This window comes from Euleptes europaea, chromosome 8, assembly GCF_029931775.1.
Source record: "Euleptes europaea isolate rEulEur1 chromosome 8, rEulEur1.hap1, whole genome shotgun sequence".
In the NCBI taxonomy this organism is placed as follows: Eukaryota; Metazoa; Chordata; class Lepidosauria; order Squamata; family Sphaerodactylidae; genus Euleptes; species Euleptes europaea.
The window spans coordinates 7,816,916-7,841,232 of NC_079319.1; the positions used below are offsets into that span (position 1 = coordinate 7,816,916).

Here is a 24,317-nt window from a genome sequence, read left to right on the forward strand (position 1 = left end):
TTTGTTTCCCCACTCCTCCTCGTGAGTAAGGGACTCTGATCTGGAGAACCGGGTTTGATTCCCCACTCCTCCACATGAGAGGGGGACTCTGATCTGGTGAACCAGGTTTGTTTCCCCGCTCCTACACATGAAGCCTGTTGGGTGGCCTTGGGCCAGTCACAGTTCACTCTGAACTTTCTCAGCCCCACCTACCTCACATGGTGTCTGTTCTGGAGAAGGCAAGGGAAAGTGCTTGTAAGCCACTCTGAGACTCCCTAAAGGTAGAGAAAAGCGGGGTTAAAAAAAACCCAACTCTTCTTCTTCCATGTGGGGGCCAGAGGGCCTATCACAGGGAGGGGGGCAGCATGGACATTTTTCTGGGCCTCACATTTACAGAGGGCCTCAAATTTAGCCTTCTGATGTTATTTCCAAATTAGGTTTTACATACAGTTGCAGAGATAAACTGACAGGATTAAGACGTTGTTCATCACATAACTATTAAGTTGTGTCGCATTACCATACCACCTGTACTGCACACTATGAATTAATATCCTCCTCCATCATAGGCGGTGAGCGTGGTATGTGGCAGTAGCAGAGGGGACCAGGACAGAAGCTGCACCAAGCCCCTATGTAGCTCCCTACCCTCCACTGTCACCACCTGGTAGGCTTGCCAGGCCCCTTACCTTCACCGGTGGGAGCTTTGCAGAGCCGCGGTGCGCAGCATGCACGGGCGCGCCTGGCATGGTGCCCGTGCGTACCCCGTGCGACGTGCCTACGTCGCTTCCGGGTTAACCCGGAAGCGACGCGGACTCTCTGTATGGTTAGCCCTCAGCGGGTCGGCGGGCAGGCCGGTAGATTGGCGGGGTTTTACCCGCCACCACCGGGCACCTGGCAACCCTTCTGCCGGGGCCTAAAAAAATGGAAGTTACCTGGGCCTCTCTCAGCTTCTGAGAGGCTCTGGGAGGGGGGTAGGGTTACCAGCTCCCTCTTTGCCACTGGTGGGAGGTTTTTGGGGCAGAGCCAGAGGATGGAAGGGTTTGGGGAAGGGAGGGACTTCAATGCCATAGAGTCCAATTGCCAAAGTGGCCATTTTCTCTAGGTGAACTGATCTCTGTTGGCTGGAGATCTGTTGTAATAGCCAAAAAATCTCCAGCTAGTACCTGGGAGGAACTCAGATAGGCACCATGATACATGTGGGGAGAGGTTATAAGTCTTCTCCTGCATGCCATTTTCCCAACCTCAAATAGCTCTGGGGTGCTTCTGTTTCCTTCTTGTATTAAACTTGTGGGCATATATCTCTACCAATATTTGCCCCATCAGGCAAATAGTTGGTTGCAACCCTAGGTATACAAGGAGAGGAGGCCTACAGAAGGTAAAACTTGCTGTTCAGTTTCCAGTTCAACTCTTAATTAACTAGTGTGTTCTCCAGTTTTCATCAGGCAAAAGAAAAATTTAAAAAAGAAATGAAGACTGAAGGATTTCTGTACAGTGACTTACCTGTCCTAGCTTCTGATGTCCCGTATTTTCCACCAGAGGAAGAGGAAGAGAATTTGGAAGAAGGGATTCACCTTGTCATCTGCGTCCATGGGCTGGATGGTAAGGCCGAAGGGAGACATGAGACAACTGGGTTTTCTCAGTTGGGAATGTTTGCAAAGGTTAGGCAGAAGTTATGCACTTGTGGAAGGTCGTCCAGTTCTGTAGAACATACAGGCATCAAAGTCCTGAGATATTAGTAAGGATGCTGTGAATATCCAGGATGTTTTGCTTGCAAAGATTACTTGCATATTGTCAGGCCTCAGCAAGTCGATGCGTTCCTGGCAATAACTTTCCTCCAGACAATACAGTGAGTTAAAAGTTTATTTCAGAAGAACAGCGATTTCAGCAGTTCAAAGACTTAAGGCTAGCATACAGGTATGGGGGAATATTGAAACATATATAGGGTGGATACAATGGGGTTGATTGGATTATTGTAAACAAAGACACAATACCGAAGCTAACTACCGGTAAAGACTTGAGCAAAAGTATTCAGAGTTAAATGCGTGTGTTAAGTGGCTGATCTTCCCGGGCTCCCAATATTGGTCTGCGGGACCCGGTATCAGATCAGCCATTACCGGGGCGGGTCTCCATTGAGCTGCAGTTCTTGGGTAGGAGACCAGGTGCAAATGGGGAGGGACGGAGTGCAAAAGGACTCCATTTTGTCCGTGGGGGAAACCATCTTGTTTCTATCCGGGGCCGGCGGAGAGCCTATCGGACACATATTCACTGAAGCTGATCAGTAGAGTTTCCAACCACCAAGTGGGACCTGGAGATCTCCAAATGATCTTCAGACCAAAGAGATCAGTTCCACTGGAGAAAAGGGCCACTTTGGAGGGTGAACTCTATGGCAATGGACCCCACTGTGGTCCTTCCCCAACCCTGCTGTCCCCAGGTTGCACCCCCCAAATTCCCAGGAATTTCTCAACCCAGAGTTGGTAAGCCTATCAATAAGTGTCCCCCCAAAGTAAATGGTTTACAATGTGTGTATGTAGCTTGTGAAAAAGTAGTGACACCATACATTTTCAGGGAGATTAGGGGGTCAGATTTCAGAAGAGAAACAGGGAACCAGCATTCTGTGGCAAGCTTTGGACATGGTGGAAAGAGCCGTCAAGTTGCTGCCAACTTATGGCGACCCCATAGGGTTTTCAAGCCAAGAGTCAGACATTGCCTGCCTCTGTGTAGCAGCCCTGAACATCCTTGGTGGTCTCCCATTCAAGTACTAACCAGGGCCAACCCTGCTTAGCTTCTGAGATCTGATGAGGTTGGGCTAGCCTGGACCATCCAGATCAGGGCTGGACCCTGAATTGGATGGAAAGGTGGAATAAAAATATTTTCAATAAATAAATAAAGCTGCTGTATTGGCTTGGGGGGGGGGGAATCCATGAAACTAACACTGTCATCTGATAGTTCACGATGGGTAGTTGTGTTAGTCTGTCACTAACAGTAGAAAAGAGCAAGAATCCAGTAGCACCTTAAAGACTAATGAAATTTCTTGCAGGGTATGAGCTTATCTGAAGAAGTGAGCTGTGGCTCTGGTAAGCTCATCACCTGCAAGAAATTTTGTTAGTCTTGAAGGTGCTACTGGACTCTTGCTGTTTTCTAGTGTCGTCTGAAGAACACTTTGCTGGGATAAAGCCCCAGCGGATAGACTGAGGAGGCCCTTTCTCAGTTTGCCACCTGTCTAACTTCAGAAGACAGGGACACCCAAATAAGGGCCAGAGATGGTGACCTTAGCAGTTGGGTAGGTTCATATGGAATAGGCAGTCCTTAGATAGACACAACCCAAGCAGCCTATTCAAGCATATTGGAAATGATCTTACGAAAACAACAGAAATGATCTTCTCAGTAAAAGAAGCAAGTATGGCAGGTGTCTGAAGATGGGCAGGTGGGTGGATGACGTGCTTCCTTATGGAATCAGGGACTTAGAAAGCAATGTGTTGTTTTTGAAGGTAACAGTGCAGATCTCCGGCTGGTAAAAACATTCATCGAACTGGGTCTTCCTGGCGGAAAGCTGGACTTCTTGATGTCCGAACGAAACCAGGTATTTTAGTCTTACGCATCCCCCGTTCATTCTGCGCAGTCCACACTGAATCACAAACTTAACTAATATTATATTGGTAAAATTACAAACTATCAATCGACAGGTGTTATTCAACACAATGTGGAAAATCTGGCCTGCCACTTAGGCGACCCTGTTAGGCACAAGCAGCTTGCTGTCCTGTGTTTCAAAATACCTGGGGAATACTCATTTACCAGTACCCTGGGGAATGGGGTGGAAAGGATGGTTATCCACTGTAGTGTGACGAGATGGCACCACCTGTAGACCTACTACTGCTTCCACTGTGCCTGGATCTAGCTCATTTGGAAATCCCTTTCCCAAGGAATACCTTGTGTCAGTCTTTCTCTTTGAACAGATGAACACATGAAGCTGCCTTATACTGAATCAGACACTTGGTCCATCAAAGTCAGTATTGTCTACTCAGACCAGCAGTGGCCTTCCAGAGTCTCAGGCTGAGGTCTTTCACATCACCCATTCCCTGATCCTTTTAACTGGAGATGCCAGGGATTGAACCTAGGACCTTCTGCATGCCAAGCAGATGCTCTACCATGGAGATCTCAGGATAATTGATGGACATGAGTCCCTCTTCCTCTGTATTATCCTCACAACTCCCCCAGGAGATGGGTTATAGTGAGTGATAAGTGATGGTCGCAGTGTCACCCAATGAGTAGAGATATAAATATAAGGTTGCCAACTCCAGGTGGGGCCTGGAGATATCATGGAATTAGACTACTTGATCTCTAGACTACCGTTTCCCTGGAGGAAATTTTCTTCCAGGCCAGATTGGCCAGGGATCCTGGAGGATATATATTTTTTGCCATCTTATGGACATGGAGTAGGGGTCACTGGGGATGTGGGGCAGGGAGGTAGTTGTGAATTTCCTGCATTGTGCAGGGGGTTGGACTAGATGACCCTGGTGGTCCCTTCCAACTCTATGATTCTATGAAATGGCAGCTTCATAGGGTAGACACTATGGCACCCCATCCTTACTGCTCCCTCCCCCACCCAAACTCTACCCTCCGCAGGGATTGCCCCCAAATCTCCAGGAATTTTCAAAGTCAAAGTTGGCAACCCTGGCCCAGTCAGAACTCAAACACCTTTCTGCTCTTGTCTCCATTTTATGAGATTTTGATTGCTGTGGGCCATTTTGAGAGTCAATCTGGCCCGAAAAGCCAGATAAAAATTATAATTAATACACCATAAAAAAATGACCCCACTATGTACTTTTTGATTAAGTGGAATTTTACATTGCTAAATAACATGTGAGATTTAAGATACCGAGCTTTGGAGGCACCCATTAATTATCTGCACAGACAAAACAAACAGGCAGGAGCCTATATTTCATTTAGTGGAAGGCAATATTGCAAATTGGATATGCTCAGTATTTTCCTTTTGAAAGAGCTGCAATTAACAAGATGGATTTTGTCACCAAAAAAACATTAATTACTAGATATGTTTTCCTCAAATTTCTGTCCCAGCATTGGATGATTATTTCCCTGGCATCTCATTCGCGTTCAATTTGATTCACAGTTTATTGGATTACCAAAGCACGGTTCCAAATGTGAAGCATTTGGCTCCCGGATTCCCGTAAATTTGTTTCTTTCATCCTGTCCTTCCCGTTTATCGCAAACCACAGCATCATGCCAACCAACGATTCGCACAAGTGCATCGCTGGCGCTTGTTAAGTAGTAATTAGTGGTCCGGTGCGATATGGTAATTTTGTTATAATGATGCAATTTTGTGGTAGCTTTCTTACGGTCCACATTCAACAGTAATGTATGCTAATTGCATGGAAACAGATAGCACGATTCTCTAAAAACAAACAAATGTCTGTCTCCCAAGCTTCTCGTTCCACAACCAGTCTCACACCTTCAGAGTTTGGAAGTACAAATCAGAGTTCATGGAATGGACAGATTAACAATAGGCCAACTGTGAGTAGGAGGATCAGGGGCCTGGAGACCAACCCCTAGAAGGAAAGGCTGAGGGAGTTGGGAATGTTTAGTCTGGAGAAGAGGAGGTTGAGGGGGGACATGATGGCTCTCTTGAAGTATTTGAAGGGCTGTCACTTAGAGGAGGGCAGGGAGCTGTTCCTGTTGGCAGCAGAGGATAGGACTCGCAAGAATGGGTTTAAATTGCGGGAAGAAAGGTACTGGTTGGATATTAGGGGGGGAAATTTATAGTAAGAGTTGTTCGACAGTGGAATCAGCCTCCTAGGGAGGCGGTGAGCTCCCCTTCACTGGCAGTCTTTAGGCAGAGGCTGGACAAGCACTTGTCAGGGATGCTCTAGGCATTAATCAGGGGGTTGGACTAGATGGCCTGTATGGCCCCTTCCAACTCTATGATTCTATGAGAAAAAGTGTGTAGAGCCTCTAAGGTCCAAAGGAGAGAACATGGTAATGGGATCTTTCAGGAGCTATGACTGACGTTAAATTCTATTTCTTGCAATGAAGTTTTGATTAGGGGTAACTGCACATACCTGCTAAATCAGATCTAAGCTCACTCCCTTGAACTGCTTATCAGACCGAATCCTGGCATGTGGGACTTCACTTCCAGTGAGCAATCTGATACCATTTTGGTTTTCCTCAGTTTTACCCCCCTGGTGTCCACAGAGGCTACAGAAAGGTGTTTCTAAGCGTGTTGAAGGCTTTCACGGTCAGAGTTCATTGGTTCTTGTAGGTTATCCGGGCTGTGTGACCGTGGACCACGGTCACACAGCCCGGATAACCTACAAGAACCAGTGTTTCTAAGCTCTTCAGTGTTAACTAGGGAGAATTTTTTTTTTTTTTAGGAATGTCTGTTGTAACATTTGCATGCACATTAGAAAAAAATACACCTAGAACTTATTTACAATTCTGTAACGTTGTAGGCAGATAGACAAATATGAATGTCAAGTTCTCAGGGACTGGGATTTTTCAGAGCTCTGAAGGAGGTTAGGCAAATTTAGGAACATTTGCTTCATTCTGTCCAATGTATAAAGGTTGGGGGATTCAACTTTTCTTCTTTGCAGAACTGGGTGGTCTTAATTGAAACCATGCTCTAAGCTAAGCAGGGTTAGGCCTGGTTAGTACTGGGATGGGAGACCACCAAGGAAGTCCAGGGTCATGACACAGAGGCAGGCAATGGCAAACCACCTCTGAATGTCTCTTGCCTTGAAAACCCTATGGCAGGGGTGTCAAACATAAGGCCCATGGGCTGGATCAACCCCTTGAAAGCTCTTATCCAGCCTGCAAGCCAATCAAGGCAGCCACTCTGCTACTCTCTGGGCTGGCGAGGCATGGCCCAGCCCGACAAAGTGGCATTTGTGTCATATTTGGCCCTTGTAACAATTGAGTTCGACACCTCTGCCCTATGGGGGCGCCATCTGTTGGCTGCGACTTGACGGCCAAAAAACCAAGCTGTAGACCAATGTAGTTAATGTTGATCTGAAAGAGAAATGTTTATCATGCGCTTGTCTTTTAAAATATCCAAAATTTTATTTTGTGACCCCACTCCTATTATGACTATGATGTGTGTGTGTGTGTGTGTGTGTGTGTGTGTGTGTGTGTGTGGGTCGAATGCCATCAAGTCACAACCGACTTATGGCAATCCCTCATGGGGTTTTCAAGGCAAGAGACTAACAGAAGTGGATTGCCATTGCCTGCCTTTGCATAGTGATTTCCTTGGTGGTCTCCCATCCAAGTACTAACCTGGGCCAACCCTGCTTCGCTTCTGAGATCTGACGAGATCAGGCTAGCCTGGGCCACCTAGGTCAGGCTACGACTATGACAGACTCTGTGATTCTTGTCCACAACAATACCGAAAATTGAGAGAGACCAACCAATTGACATCATTATCTCTTTCACAGACGGATACCTTTGCTGACTTTGATACAATGACCGACCGGTTGCTGGATGAGATTATTCAGCACATTCAGTTGTACAACCTGTCGATCTCCCGAATAAGGTAAAGAGCATGACTGAAAGGTAAAGAGCATGACTAGCGGTAGGGGGCTAAAAATCTGAGAGGAGACTGGGATTAAAAGACTCAAAGTAGAAGTCCGGTGGGAAGAAAGGCTTGAAATAAATAAAGATGGGGCAAAACACACACACACAAAATCACTGTAATTCATTGCATGTCTCAACAGCTTTATCGGACACTCTCTTGGCAACGTCATCATTCGTTCGGTACTGACTCGCCCCAGATTCCGCTATTACCTCAATAAGCTGCACACTTTCCTGTCGCTGTCTGGGCCTCACTTAGGAACCCTTTACAACAACAGTACTCTAGTTAGTACAGGTAAGGATCACTGGGAAAATAGTTATTAGCTGCTTCAAGAAGGACTCAGAAGATGCTACAGGTAGTGATGCAATGTTCTAACAGATGTTTCTTTGATTTTGGCTTGAGGCATCATTAGCGAGATTTGTTTTGTAGATAATTAAAGTAACTGGTAGGTATTTTGGTAAAGTGTACGGCCTGACCTAGATGGCCCAGCTGACCCAAACTCATCAGATCTCAGAAGCTAAGCAGGGTCAGCCCTGGTCACTACTTAGAGGCAGGCAATGGCAAACCACCACTGTCCATCCCATGAGGGGACTCTATAAGTTAGCTGTGACTTGATAGCACTTTCTACCACCATGGTCTGGCCAGCATGCCTGTGTGTACACACACACACACATTCTAGGTCCGTGTGCTATTGGTAAGTCAACTTGTGTGAAATGCATCTGGGATCTCACATGGTGGACTTCAGCAGTTGGATCAATTTATCTTTCTATTATATTTTTATCCTGCCCTTCCTCAAAGGAGCTCAGGAGAACTTCTATGGGTCTCTTCTTCCACATTTTCAGAACCCTGTAAGGTGAGTTAGGCTACAAGAGTATGTCACTGGGCCCAGTGAACTTCATAGTGGATTGGGGATTTGGACCAATACTCAAAATCCCTACACTAGGACCCGGGAGATGAAGGTTCGAATCCCCACTTCTTCCCAAGAACATTTTTCCCCCGTCTGCACCTTCTAGGAAAAGGACAATGTTCTGCAGGCGTCATTCGTGACATTGCGAATGCCCAAGATGCTCCTCCCTTCCCCTCCCCATTTATTTTGGTTTTGCGCATGCGCTCTAGCATTGGTGCAATGGTGCACTGTGATTGGCTGCTGTTTCACCAGGTGACTTCTTTGTCCCCCCCTTGCTACTTTTGTGTGCTTCTTGTGTTCGTGCACCATTTGGAGAATCGCTTCATTTGCACCGCATGGAGAAAGAGCCTAACCACAGTGTCCATGTAGGCACTTTCCCTCCCACCCCTCCCCTAGGTAGGGGAGCAGAGCGGGAAATCATGCACATGATTGCTTTCAGTTTATACAAGGAGGGACCTCTCTTTCCCCTCGTGGGTAGTCAGCCTAGTTACAAAGCCCACTTAAGGGAAGTGAAATGTTAGAAAAAAGTTAAATCGGGACCCTGCGCAAATCAATGGGGTTAGTTCAACGTTGCAATGTTCCTTCGGCAGTCCACATGCAGATAAGGAAAAAAAAGTAAAGAAAATGATTGGCAGAAAAAGAGGGGAGGGGAGGAATGACAGGAGACAGGCAACACAGTGGGTGTTGCCAACGGAGGGGTGGAGAAAGGAAGCAATCCAGGACTTCCTTGGTGATCTCCCATCCAAGTACTGACCAGGGCTGACCCTGTTTAGCTTCCAAGATTGAATGAAACTGAGCTAGCCTGGGCCATCTAGGTTAGAGCCGTATAGATTATAAGTAGGGCTGCCAGGTCCCTCTTCACCACTGGTGGGAGGTTTTGGGGGAGGAGCCTGAAGAGGGCAGGGTTTGGGGAGGGGACTTCAATGCCATAGAGTCCAATTGCCAAAGCGGCCACTTTCTCCATGTGAACTGATACAGATCAGTATTGGCCAGAGATCAGTTGTAATAGCAGGAGATCTCCAGCTAGTACCTGGAGATTGGCAACCCTAATTATAGGCCTTGAACTACTAACAGTGTAATCCAGAGAACACTTTCCTGGGAGTTAGCCTTATTAAACAGATGTGAATAGAGTCCTGAAGAGACTTGTTTAGGATTGTTCTCAGAAACGACTTTGGAAAGAAAATAAGAATTTTTTAAAGCTCGCATTCATCAAATTAATTTTGGGGGGGGGGCATACATTATTTCAATTGTTGTTCCAGGCTTGTGGCTCATGCAGAAGCTGAAGAAGTCTGGGTCGCTGTTACAGCTGACCTTTAGGGACAACGCAGACCTGCGGAAGTGTTTCCTCTATCAGCTGAGCCAAAAAACAGGTGAGCCCTACGGTGCGTTAACTTCTGCCCAAATAAGCAAGGTAGAAATGTCAGGAAGACGACCACACGAGCTGCACAACTTCCCACATGGCTCTTACTTCTGTATAGCCCTTCCTTCCACCCAACCCCCAAAGCAGAACTAGAAGCTGTAAGAAACACCAGACAGCAAACAAAAATGGCAACTCAAAGCAGAGTCCTCAGCCGACCTCTCCATATTATTCCATGAAAACCCCTTGTCCAGATGTCATCCTGTTTATTTCATTTTTAAAAATTTACTCAAAGTGTTTATTTGCCTGCCACCAACCAAGGCATCCCACCAACCAAGGCAGGTAAGAACAATGTACAATGTGAAACAATGTAATAAAAATATTAAACCAATACATTAAAAAGAGGAAGAGTTGGTTTTTATATGCCGATTTTCTCTACCTTTTTAAGGAGAATCAAATGGCTTACAATCTCCATCCCTTCCTCTCCCCACAACAGACATCTTGTGAGGTACATGAGGCTAAGAGAGTTCTGAAAGTTAAATACTAAGCCCTCTGTCAATACTTTGATTCAACTTTATATATATTTTTTGGTTATATTGTTTCTATGTTTGTTTTTTAAAAAGGGTTGTTGTTATTGTTGCACGTTTGGGTGGAAGCAAAGAGTGGTGTGGGAGCAGCTGTTTAACACCCCTCTCCTGCTCTTTGTCTGCTAAAACCGTCCCCGAGTTTCCTGCTTTCTTGAGTTGAGAACACCATTTGCGGAACCTCGTCCTCATCTTCCTGTTTAGAGTTTCCACAAGCTCCCCTACAGAAGTCTAAAGCAATGCATATAATGAATTTCCTTGCCACAGGTCTTCAGTATTTCAAAAACGTAGTCCTGGTAGCCTCGCCGCAAGACCGCTACGTACCATTTCATTCTGCGAGAATAGAAATGTGTCGCTCTGCACTGAAAGACAAGCATACAGGTAAGCTTCATTCCACACTCAGGTCCCAACCATATGAGAAGCCGGGATGTCCGTGATACGGTCTCCCAAATTTTGATTATTAATAAATAGTGGTCAAACAGCTGCCTCAGTCAGATCAGGACCACCATCAGACTTCCTTCTTTAGCGCTGGATTGTATGTGAAGTGATTTGAATGCTCGAAAAGCAGCATCTGCTTGCAAAGCCTGATTATTTGCTTCTGTGAATTCATCTTCTGAAGGACTGTCTTCTCCCATATGTTCCCTCCTGGGAATTAAGACTGCAGGGAGAGACCCTTCTGACTGTGCTATCAATCAAGAAGCTCATTTGGTGGGTACACGAGACAGGGCCTTTTCAGTGGCAGCCCCAAGGTAATGGAACAACCTCCTCCAAGAGATGTACCCGCCCCCTCACTGTCAATCCTTAGGAGGCAGTTGAAGAGTGTTTCATTTAGGACCACATTCAGTTAAGTTGAGTAGCAGTTCTGCATTGTGATTTTAATGTATGTATTGTATCTATGTTGCAAGCCGCCTTGATCTCCATAAGGAAGAAAGGTGGCTGATAAATGTTTTAAATAAATAAGCAGACGTGCATGAAACAGCCAGATTTGTCAACCTTCCCAGGTCCCGTTTACGCCGAGATGATCAACAATCTCCTCCAGCCCGTCGTCGGGGCGAGGGAATGCACTTTAATCCGTCACGACGTCTTTCACGCTTTGCCGAACACGGCCAACACTTTGATCGGGCGGGCCGCCCACATTGCGGTGCTGGACTCGGAACTGTTCTTGGAGAAATTTTTCCTGGTGGCTGGACTCAGCTATTTCAAGTAGGACTATGAGTCTCGAGGGAACAACACAAGCTGAACACAGATAAGGGAGGGGGATCAGATTCTTGAGCGACGAGATGGCTATAGGACTGGGAATAACGGAATAAGTCAATAACAAGGTGGGACGTGCGCCGTCTCGTGATTTTGGGAAGAATAAAGTGCTATGGCTAATACAGTATTCAAAGGGCCAAACATTGGTGCTTTTTTTGAAAGACGTAATCATGCAGATGTTCAATTTCTGTGTCCATTTGTGTTCACTCATCTAACGCTATGTCCTCAAAGGCTGATTCTGTCGTCCAAATGCACATGATTGGACCAGTATCCTTCACCTCCCCCCCAGCCTCTCTTTCCATCACTTAATTTGTACCGTGGAGGGGAATGTTTCTATTTTGGTTCTGCGTGGTCATTGCAAGCAGCAAGAAGCCGACTCGGGTTAAATTTGTTTTGTTTTTTAATAAATTTTTTTATTGTTTTTTCATACATTCAATACAATCAATTAACATTACCTTTCAGTCTTTTCTAATTCTCAATTAAGACTAACATATATATAACAATTATCTTCCCCTACTTTGACTTCCCCTCTTCCTTCTTCTATCTCTAACTTATCTTCGTAATCCTCTTAGCAATTATTTTCTAAATCTTTATAAAAAAATTTTTTTTTGTAAAACCTTCTAGTTATTAAAAAAGAAAGAAAAATAGAAACAAGAAAATTAACCTAGTCTAAGTTATAACCTTTAACATTTTTCACATTAAGTTCATTTTTGCAATAAACAATCCACACCTCCCACTCCTTAACAAATTCATCATTATCTTTTTGATTTATTAACCCAGTCAGTTTTGCCATTTCTGCTAGTCCGACTCGGGTTAAATTTGGAGGCATCAGAATACGTGAAAGAAATGGTTATGAATGGAAACTTCTGAATTTCAGCACTTTTTAAGGGGTGGGGATATCCTATAAGTGGAAATCCAATAGTCTGTGTATATAAAGAACCACATTTACAGCCAAAATAGAATTCACACAGACAAAGCCATCTGTTGACCTGATCTGTAATTGTATTCAGATTTTTTTTAAAGCAAGGATTTAAAGCCCTTCACCTGTAACACAGCTAACATAAGAGGTAGTAGCTAAGGTATTATGGGAGATGTCCTTGGATTTGAGGACCGTGATTTGAGGCCACATTGGAATGCACCAGAAGCTGACTTTGGCCCCTAAGCCTTCAGTTGTCTGCATTAAGAGGACTGCAAAGAGAACCGTCTGTGGGTCATTTGGTTTGGCCTAGAGGTACCCATTGCAAAGAAGTATAAATAAGGCACTTCTTTCAAGCCTTGCATGTGTGCAGGCTCCAATCCCATGCTGTGGACTCTAATCTGGGGAACCAGGATCAATTCCTCACTCCTCCACAGGAAGCCAGCTGGGTGACCTTGGGCCGGTCACAGTTCTCTCAGAGCTCTCTCAGCCCCACCTCCCTCACAAGTGGTCTGTTGTGGGGAGAGGAAAGGAAGGTCGTTGTAAGCCAGTTTGAGACTCCATAAAAGGTAGAGAAAATTGGGGTATAAAAACCAACTCTTCTTCATCATGTGACACTCTTTGAGATCTTTAGATGTGGTGACCCTATCTCATTAATTCTTTTCAAGTGTATCCAGATTGCAACTCGGCAAATTGCGGGAAATCTCTGAGAAAAGAATCACCTGTCTAGAATGTCTTTTTTTTTTATCCCACCCTTCTTCCAAAGAGCTCAGAGCAGTGTACATGATTCTCCCTCCCAACATGTATCCTCCCAACAACCCTGGATTACCAACCTCCAAGCGTGGTCTGGAGTTCTCCCAAGGTTTCAACTGATCTCCGGACTCGAGAGGTCAATTTTCCCTGGAGGAAATGGCAGTTTTGAAGGGTGGCCTCTACAAGATTATGACCCCACTGAGCTCCTGCAGCTCCTCAAATTACACCCTTCCCAGTATTACCCCCCCCCCCAACTCCAGGAGCCCGACCTGGAGTTGGCATCCTTATCGGTCCATAGGTCACCCAGAGTGTTGACTTTATCACAATCACTTATAGTATTTGGGGGTCCTTATCTGTGTAGTTCTACCCATGAGCAGGGGAGGCTAATCTGGTGAACTGGATTGGTTTCCCCACTCCTACACATGAAGCCAACTGGGTGACCTTGGGCTAGTCGCACTCTCTCCCCACCTACCTCACAGGGTGTCTGTCGTGGGGAGGGGAAGGGAAGGTGATTGTAAGCCGGTTTGATTCTTCCATATGTGGTAGAGAAAGTCAGCATAGAAAACCAACTCTTCTTCTTCTGTTACATCTAAAAGGGAAACAAGAATAAGAAACAGCAAAGATTTTGGATGACTTAAACCCATTGGGACATGTTATTTTACTTTAGCATACCGAGGCAGCATGACAGCCAGTGTGGCGTAATGGTTAAGAGGGGACAGATTCTAATCTGGAGACCCGGGTTCGATTTCCCAACACCTCCACAGGAAGCCTGCTGGGTGACCTCGGGCCCATCACGGTGCTCTCAAAAGTCTCTCAGCCCACATGACATCAGGCAATGGCAAACCACCTCCGATAGTCCCTTGCCTTGAAAACCCTACGGGGTCACCATAAGTCAACTGTGACTTGACGGCACTTTCCATCGCCATACCAAGCACCTGTCCTCATTCTGTGCATGTAACTGGAGGTCACGCATGGTGAATCCCCCAGCATTGAAGAGAATGAAGAAACCCTGGTGCGCCCAGTGCTTGCATGCACACCAGAGCCCCCCAATGCTTTGGGCCACAGCCTCTGTAACTCGCTTCTGTTTCTTGTTAATGTCGTTATAAAATTCCAATGTTAAAACTTTCCCCCCCACTGATACTGTGACTGGCAGGAGCTATATTTTGTGTTTGTGCCATGTTCAGAAAAGTCCTGTCCTCCAGTCTAGGACAGCCAATGGAGGGATGCCTGGTGAGGCAAATGGGACTTTGGATCAAGAACCGTGAGTCCGATCCACCTGTTGATGCCGACAGGCATTCTGATTTGACCTCGTGATGTGTCGTCATTAGCTATGTCAGACGCGGTTCTTGGTAACTTGGGTGGAATCCACTTCTCCCACTGAGGGAAATCTCTGGATCACAGATGAGCCCCTGAGAGTAGGATGGGGTGCCATCAGCCGAGTCTAGAACTTGTGACGATTACCATGGATCCAGCATAGCAGTGTTGTTCTTTTTATACGAACCATTGTAGACTTCATCTTCACAAATGCTGCCACAAGCGTGTCAAAATTATAGGCAATAATAATCTGATTGGCTGACGAGTTGAAGCTGTCAGATCTTGCTCTGTTTTTTAATTGGGATTTGTCTTTGTAAAGACCTTAAGTATTGTATAATCCTGTCTTACATAATATATATATATTACAACTGTACAAAAAAAAAAAAAAAAAAAAACCTTCCATGGCAATTGTACAGAACAACATCTACAAGTTGGAAAATCACCAAGATAGGATTTAATTTGGCCTCCTTTGAAAAGGCTTTTAAAATATCTCTTTCTATTGAGGATATATAAATACATATATATATATGTATACATAGATTGATATATAGAAATATATTAAATGACCTCATTAACAGCTGTTCATCTCGTACACAAATATATATATATATATCTTCATAGATGGGCGTCAAGCATCTTTGTCAGTCTGATTTTTTGGGATTTGTTTTTTCTTAGGTCTATATTGCTTGTCATCAAAATTCCAAATTAATAATTCATTCGGCTGCTTTAAATTTCCAAACCAGGCCGATTACACGAGATATATGTAACAATTTGTACACACGTTAAACAGGACAATAATACGTTCCTTCTCCAAAAGACATGGATTTGATATTTATCCCCCCCTTCATAAAATCAACAGGTGGCAGGTACATTTTTATGCATTATATTAATTTTAATAAGCCAGCTTTCTCCTCCTGAGTTAATAAAATAATATTGGACTGTCTACTAAACATCACTGAATTGAATTGTTATCTTTCTGTTAGAACAAGCAGAGTCCTTCTGTTACTGCTTAGGCACGGGAAACGGTTGTTCGGCACCACAAAATATAACATTTACCCCTGTAGGGCAGGTGGGTTTGGGAGACTGCCGGAGACTTCATACATTATGATCCATGTCCTTGCTGCACCACCTAGGCAATGTGAGAAGCCTAGGCCCATATTGGCCAGTGAGGTGTAGTGGTTAAGAGCAGTGGTTTGGAGCGATGGACTCTGATCTGAAGAACTGGGTTTGATTCCCCACTCCTCCAATGAGTGGCGGAGGCTAATCTGGTGGACTGGATTTGTTTCCCCACTCCTACACATGAAGCCAGCTGGGTGACCTTGGGCTAGTCTAGGGTTGCCAGGTCCCTCTTCGCTACCGGCGGGAGGTTTTGTGGGTGGAGCCTGAGGAGGACGGGGTTTGGGGAGGGGAGGGACTTCAATGCCATAGAGTTCAATTGCCAAAGCGGCCATTTACTCCAGGGGAACTGATCTCTATCGGCTGGAGATCAGTTGTAATAGCAGGAGATCGCCAGCTAGTACCCGGAGGTTACAATCCAAAATAGGCACCTCCGTGCCAATACCAAATGGTTAGAAAAACTGCAAAGGAGTCTCCAAATACAAAAGTAGCAAGCAATTCATTTATGCTTACACATAAATGACAACAACAGAACAGAGTGAAAATAACACATAGGAACTCCTGAAGATATATACAATATATACAACATAAGTTTAAGTGCAGTCTCTATGCACCAACTGTCATGCTCTTCAAAATATGTATTTGTCTTTCTTCAATGAGTCCAATAACAGGTACTCAGCTGCACTTTTGAGTATCCTTCGGGGAACTGAGAACTGAGTGAAAAATTTGACTGTTGGGTTCACTTTTGAAAACGTGTTTCTGATTGGGGCTGAAGAAAAGACTTGAAACGGCCATCCCCCATCTTTTCCCAATAAGTGGCTCTTTTGGGACTGTACCTGTTATTGGACTCATTGAAGAAAGACAAATACATACTTTGAAGAGCATGACAGTTGGTGCATAGAGACTGCACTTAAACTTATGTTATATATGTTGTATATATATATCTTCAGGAGTTCCTATGTGTTATTTTCACTCTGTTCTGTTGTTGTCATTTATGTGTAAGCACTAATAAGAATTGTTTGCTGCTTTTGTATTTTGAGTACCTGGAGGTTGGCAACCTTAGGCTAGTCACAATTCTCTTAGAGCTCTCTCAGCCCCACCTACCTCACAGGGTGTCCATTGTGGCGAGGGGAGGGGAAGGTGATTGTAAGCCAGTTTGATTCTTCCTTAAATGGTAGAGAATGTTGGCATAGAAAAACCAACTCTTCTCCTCCTCCTCCTCCTCCTCCTCCTCCTCCTCCTCCTCCTCCTCCTCCTCATACATATCAGAAGCCCTGGGACATGAGAGACGAGGACGCTTTGTGGCTCCTGCCCATGTGAACATTACTCCAGTTCTCTGGCATGGAGAGAAGCTGGCGCATGACCTTCTCTGATGCAGGCCTAGGCTTCACACATTGCCTAGGTGGTGCAGCCAGGACTGCCACTGCGGTTTCCCCACACGGATCATAATGTATAAAGTCTCCGGCAGTCTCCTAAACCCACCTGCCCTACAGGGGGAAATGTTATATTATCAAGACGAATCTAAGACTTGGAATCATCACTTGGGGGGAGGGGTTTCTCTCTCTTTTTAAGCACTAGTCCAAATTTCCCTAACCCAGAACACATTTTAGTTCTGTTGCATGTATGGCTCAGCTATCACAGAAATTTGACAGGTGGGATGGATCCAGAGATCCATCTAATGTGGATCTAAGTCGACGTTGCTGCTCATGAGTCAACTGCAGAACATGTCAGCTATGGTTGCCAGGTCCCTCTTCTCCACCGGTGGGAGGTTTTTGGGGTGGATCCTGAGGAGGGTGGGGTTTGGGGAGGAGAGGGACTTCAATGCCATAGAGTCCAATTGCCAAAGCGGCCATTTCCTCCAGGTGAACTGATCTCTATCGGCTGGAGATCGGTTGTAATAGCAGAAGATCTCCAGCTATTACCTGGAGGTCGGTAACCCTAATGTAAACTAAGAGGCATAAGGTACAGGGGGAACATCAGTGATGCAGTCCGGATGCTGAGAACTCCGTAGGCATTGTGCGTTGTGAAGGATACGTGCCTTTTGAGCCATCTTATGGTGCGGCTGGGAATGTGTGTGTCATCATTCTCAATATGGGACTTCTGTGTGTGGTTACGACCCATACCTTACCGGTCACGTGCAACTTCTCATTGACGGCAACTCTGTCCTTTGACTATGGAGTGTGTTAGGGCACCTGTGGCCTTTGACTTGTAGCCCAACGGGAAGGAGCAAGCAGTGCCTCTAGAGATCATTCCCTTTCTCGTGGGAATAACAACGCATCCCTATTTCTTTTGTGAAGTCAAATTTCGTATTGTTTTGTTTGATAAATGGCCTTTCGGACTGACGCGCTCCTCTCTAAGGGATGGTCTGGAGATCACAGAGGGATAATTGGAGGAGGCGTCAGGTAAGGGCTTTTCTGTTCTTTTTGTTTTAAAAAAGGTACTACTTAGTGCTTTTCGGTCACTTTATAGGGGTAGGGTGTCACCTATCCCTTCTCTAACCAATTTTGCGAATGTAAAGCTTCAAATCCCACTGTGAAATTTTAATGCTTTGTTATTTATTATGGCGATGTTGACATCTGTATAATAAGAGGCAAATGATGAAGAGGCTAATAATGATACTATGAATAATGAACTGTCATCAGTGCCAATATGACTATTTTTCTATGTATGCTTTATGGTGATAACTGGTGTGGCTTGTGTAAGGTGCAAAAGAAATGACAATAAAACTCTTTGCTTCCTTTTGTCTTGCCTGTTCATTGGAGTGACATACAGCCCTTGGAATGTTCTCTCTGTACTTGTGAACGCTTTCATAACTGGCAGAGAATGTTCCTTCATAGAATAATAGAGTTGGAAGGGACCACCAGGGTCATCTAGTCCAACCCCCTGCAAAATGCAGAAAGTTCACAACTACCTCCCCCTCCCATACCCCCAGTGATCCCCTACTCCATGCCCAGAAGATGGCCAAGATGCCCTTCCTCTCATGATCTGCCTAAGGTCATAGAATCAGCATTGCTGACAGATGGCCATCTAGCCTGTTCTTGAAAACCTCCAGGGAAGGAGAGCTCACCACCTCCCGTGGAAGCCTGTTCCACTGAGGAACCTCTCTAACTGTTAGAAAATACTTCCTAATGTCTAAAGGGAAGCTCTTTTGTTTTGGTTTCTTTTGTATATTGGCTTCTGTTTGGTCAACGGCTTCAGTTCTCTGCTTTAGGAGGGCTCACTCTGTAGATTCATTCGGATGATTGGATACATCCCTATGATGTCACCCCATCCAATACCAATAAATTGGTCTTTCTGCAAGAGTTCTATCACAAGCAGAAATTCTGTACTGGATCCAACCCAACGTGTCTTTTTTTCTGCACCCCTAATCTATGCATGGTTACTCAGAAGTCTGTTCCCGGAGTTCAGAAGAGCTACTTCTGAGCTAGTGTGCAAAAAAAATTGTAACCTTCCTGTCCTGGAGAATTCTTCATAATGTTACTATTTCTCAATATTAGGGAAAAAAGGAACACATAATAATCTATTATGGTAGGGTTTATGTAGCTGGGATGAAAATGTACTTAACATTCCAGTCGTATATTTTCCAAAAAGGAAATTGAATGAATGGGTGAAGCTGATCTCAGCTGCCACAAGATGTCACCATTCCTCTACACAAGCTTATGGAATTAATTATTGGGTTACTTGGCTGACTCTGTATAGACTAGGATTGTAAACAGCTGGTTAAATCCATTATCCCCTAAACACACACACACACACACACACAAACAGAAAAAGCAAAGTCATGGCTTTTTTATTGTGTGGGAAATGTCATTGAAGTACAGTATGGTGACCCCATAGCACAGGGGTGGATCGGGGCCCCCCTTGAGAGCTCTTATTCAGCCCACAAGCCAGCCAAGGCAGCTACACACACCCACTCTCAATGTGGGTGGTAAGGCATGGCCTGGCCCAACCAAGTGACATTTATGTAATATCCAGCAGAGCGGAGAACCGGGTTGGATTCCCCACTCCTCCACATGAGCAGAGGACCGTAATCTGGTGAACTGGATTTGTTTCCCCGCTCCTACACATGAAGCCAGCTGAATGATCTTGGGCTAGTCACACTGTCACAGCCCCACATACCTCACAGGGTGTCTGTGGTGGGGAGGTGAAGGGAAGTGATTATAAGCTGGTTTGATTCTTAAGTGGTAGAGAAAGTCAGCATATAAAAACCAACTCTTCTTCATCTTCTCTCAAAACAGTTGAGTTCAACACCCCTGCTGTAGGGTTTTCAAGGCAAGAGATGTTCAGAGGCAGTTCTCCATTGTCTGCCTCTGCGTAGCTACCCTGGACTTCCATGGTGGTCTCCCATCCACGTACTGACCTTGGCTGACCCTGCTCAGCTTCTGAGATATAGTGGGACAAGGCAACTTGGACCATCCAGGTCCGATTGCATTTTTTATTAATCCCACCAAATTGCCAGAACATATATAAGAAGTTTTCATGTTTCTAAGGATTCCTCACCAGGCTAGATGAAAAAAAAAATCTGAAAGGGTAGGGAAGAGAGAAAAAAGACTGAAGAAAAGTGAGAGGGGAAAAAACATTATCAGTAATCAGGGAATCAACCTGGATGGAACAACCAGAAATGCTTAATGACAATTGGCCACCAAGTTTCCCTATGTCAGACGAAATGGAAGCACCCCCCAAATTGAAAGGCAGGGTACAATGCAAATGAACAAACAAGCAAACCAATATTTGGGGGCATGTTGGAAAAGTCTGAAATGTAGCATTCTTGAAACAGTAGGGTTGCCAGCTCTGGTTTGGGAAATACCTGGAGATTTTGGGGGTGGAGCCTGGGGATGGTGGGGTTGGGAGAAGGGAGGGACTTCAGTGAGGTATAATGCCATAGAGTCTACCTTCCAGTGGCCATTTTCTCCAAATGTACTGATGTCTATCATCTGGAGATCAGTCATAATAGCGAGAGGTATCCAGCCACCACCTGGAGGTTGACAACCATATGAAACAGAGGCCAGGAGATGTTTTCCCCCAAAGGTCCATCACTAAAGTTGCCAGCTCCAGATTGGGAAATAAATGGAAATCCGGGGGGTGGAGCCTTAGGAGGGTGGGGTTTGGGGAGGAGATGGACTTCAATGGGGTATTATGCCATAGAGTTCACCTTCCAAAGGAGCCATTTTCTCCAGGTGAACTGATCTCTGTTGCCTGTAGATGAGTTGTAATAGCAGGAGATCTCCAGCAACCACATGGAGGTAGCCAACGTCACATAAAGATGCTGTGCATGAAATGGGGGTTGTCTTCGTTGCATAATAAACCAGCTTGACAGGCAAATTTAATCACCTGTGGTCACGGTTGGCCTTGACTTCACTAGAATCCTCCAAAGAACCTGAGATGCTCAGACCTACTCAGTAGCATGGAGCTGTGAGTAACATAACCTACCATGGTGGGTCAGAATGAATCACTTGATTTAAACTGGAAGTTCATAGGAGGTGCTTGCTGGATTAGATCAAAAGTCCATCCAGGACAGCACCTCTTCCCCAACCAGATGCCTTCAAGTAGGCCACAAGCACAACATTAAGACTGTAACTTTTCCAGCTGGTTCCTCTACAGCAAATGCGATTCACAGCTATATTGGGGCTTATAACTTTGGTAGATCTCTCTGAGATCCTTTCCATCTCCTTTGAAAGCCTAGTCTTAGCAGGTCACCTGCCACGGGATGAGACCTCCTGGCCTCTGCTAGCTTTCACCACTGTCTGTTTTCACCACTGCTTGTTTTCCCCAGTCAAAAGGAAAGTAGGGTTGCCAGGTCCCTCTTCGCCAATGGTGGGAGGTTTTGGGGTGGAGCCTGAGAAGGGCAGGGTTTGGGGAGGGGAGGGACTTCAATGCCATAGAGTCCAATTGCCAAAGCGGCCATTTACTCCAGGTGAACTGATCTCTTATCGGCTGGAGATCATAGCAGGGGATCTCCAGTTGTACCTGGAGGTTGGCAACCCTACCACCAAGGCAGTCCAGGTGTGCTATGCAGAGGTGGGCAATTGCAAACCACCCCTGAACATCTCATGCCCTGAAAACCCTATGGGGTTGCCATAAATTTTCTGCAACCCTACAGAACCGAAACACAGTTTGTGCATTGCCACTGGTCTTTCTAATGTTCGGTGGTACTGATTTATCTCTGAGCAGATTAAGACAGAGCCAAAGATTAGCACTGTATTAAAACAACAGCACGGTAATCCTTCTACATTGCTGTCCTTAAACTCGGCTCTTTCTTTGATTATATGATCCCCCACTATATTAAAAGCTGACAAGCAAGCAGGAAATGCCAAATCATATTTAAATACCAAAAATCCTGTTAAATCATCCTAAACTGAAGGCCAGATGTTAGATGTTATTCAGAGTTAGGAAGTGAGTCTACCCTAACTTCTTGACAGCTGAAGAAATCTGCCCCTTTCCTGCTGGAAGGCTCTGAAAACTCTTCAAATGATCAGCAACCAATGTCATCCAACAATCCTTGACATCAAAACAAAAGGTTTCTAACTTAATTTTGGCAAACGTTGGCCACATGTTCAATAAAAGGGTTTTGCATTCATGCAGATGACCAACTATTTGGGCCAATTCCAGATAGATATAGCCAGTGTGGTGTAGTGGTTAAGGGCGGTGGACTCTGATGTGGAGGACTGGGTTTGATTCCCCACTCCTCCACATGAGCGGTGAAGGCTAATCTGGTGAAGTGGATGTGTTTCCCCACTCCTCCACATGAAGCCATCTGGGTGACCTTGGGCCAGTCACAGCTCTCTTTGAGCTCTCTCAGCCCCACCTTCCTCACAGGGTGACTGTTGTGTGAAAGGGAAGGGAAGGGAAGGTGATTGCAAGCTGGTTTGAGTCTCCCTTAAGTAGTAGAGAAAGTCTGCATATAAAAACCAACTCTTCTTCTTCTTCATCTCAGAAGCTATGACATCAGAAAAGATTAGCCAATGGCAGATAGCAATGCAGCACATAATTCGCAGATGATCCCTTCCTTTTAATTTACACCTCCACATTCATGTCAGATTCTGAGCGCTTTCAGCATAACATGCTACTTATGATGTTGCAGCTATCAGGAATGCAGTCTAGGCTGATCCTGCATTGAGCAGAGGTTGGACTAGATGTCCTGTATGGCCCTTTCCAACTCTATGATTCTAAGACTTACGGTGACCCCATTGGGTTTTCAAGGCGAGAGATGAACCGAGGTAATTTGCCATTGCCTGCCTCTTGGTGGCACCCCTGGACGTCCTTGGTGGTCTCCCATCCGAGAACTAACCAGGGCCGACCCTGTTTAGCTTCTGAGATTGAACGAGATCAGACTAGCTTGGGCCAGCCAAAAGCTACCAGTCTGCAGAAGTCCAAACGTTTATTTATTTATTTATTTACTTATAACCCGCCCTCCCCAGCAAGCTGGCTCAGGGGAGGTAACATCATCAAAAGCACAAAATGAATATAATCCTTAATAAAACCAATAAATCTCTAAAACTCTTAATAAAAACAATAAATCTCTAACACAATGGCGTACACATTCTAAATACTGTAAGCTGTAGGCACCATACAGATGGCAACCCTTCAACGCATATAATTCCCATTCAAGAGAGGGAAGGGGGGGAGGCCAGTAAAGATGGTATGATACAAACTGATATAAGCAGCTGTCCTCAGTTGTAGGCCTGGTAGAAAAGCTCTGTCTTGCAGGCCCTGTGGAAAACTTTCAGATCCTGCAGGGCCCTGATGTTACCAGGTAGAGCATTCCACCAGGCTGGAGCCAGGGCTGAAAAAGCCCTGGCTCTTGCCGAGGACAACCGCATGCTCTTAGGGCCAGGGACCGCCAGTAAATTCTCATTGGATTATCTTAATATCCTTCAGGGGTATACCAGGAGAGGCAGTCCTGAAGATATGAGGGTCCCAGACTGTGTAAGGCTTTAAAGGTCAAAACCAGCACCTTGAACCTGATCCGATACTCCAGTTGGAGCCAGTGCAGGTGGTAAAACACTGGCTTTATATGCTCCCTGGTTTTGATACAACCAGTCAATTTCTGGAGGGCAGTTCATACACCTCCATTCAAAACAAGCAATTTAAATGGATTTGTGCCTGGAGTGAATTGAGAAGCCCACTTCCCTGACGAACCAGAGTGATGTGTTGTGATAGTGGTGATTCGTCCCTATGCATAGGGTTGCCAACTGCCAGGTAGTAGCAGGAGATCTCCCGCTAATTCAACTGATCTCCAGCCGATAGAGATCAGATCACCTGGAGAAAAATGGCCACTTTGGCGATTGAACTCTATGGCATTGAAGTCCCTCCCCTCCCAAACCCCGCCCTCTTCAGGCTCTGCCCCAAAAATCTCCCGCCGGTGGCAAAGAGGGACCTGGCAACCCTACCTATGCATCTTACGCTGGTGTCACACATGTTACAAGGCACGGATTCGATGTAACTGTGATCGGAGAAAAGGACGCGGCTTTTGCGTCCTGCATGGAGTGAACTCTGGGAATGAATCTTAAAAGGTTTCCCAAATGCATCATTAGATTAGATTGTGGACCTCACCAAAGAGG

The 24,317-nt window shown here is 45.4% G+C and overlaps 1 protein-coding gene across 1 annotated transcript in view; it reads left to right on the plus strand.

Annotated features, from left to right (window-relative positions):
* The window catches only part of FAM135B (family with sequence similarity 135 member B), a 73,888-nt gene extending 62,265 nt beyond the window's left edge, over window positions 1-11,623 (plus strand). The window contains exons 13-19 of the mRNA XM_056854653.1: window positions 1,409-1,575; window positions 3,465-3,556; window positions 7,419-7,516; window positions 7,698-7,849; window positions 9,722-9,832; window positions 10,671-10,784; window positions 11,405-11,623. Of these exons, the coding sequence (XP_056710631.1) occupies window positions 1,409-1,575; window positions 3,465-3,556; window positions 7,419-7,516; window positions 7,698-7,849; window positions 9,722-9,832; window positions 10,671-10,784; window positions 11,405-11,610 (940 nt within the window). The 3' untranslated portion in view covers window positions 11,611-11,623. The remainder of the gene's footprint in view (window positions 1-1,408; window positions 1,576-3,464; window positions 3,557-7,418; window positions 7,517-7,697; window positions 7,850-9,721; window positions 9,833-10,670; window positions 10,785-11,404) is intronic.
* The last annotated feature ends 12,694 nt before the right edge of the window (window positions 11,624-24,317 follow it).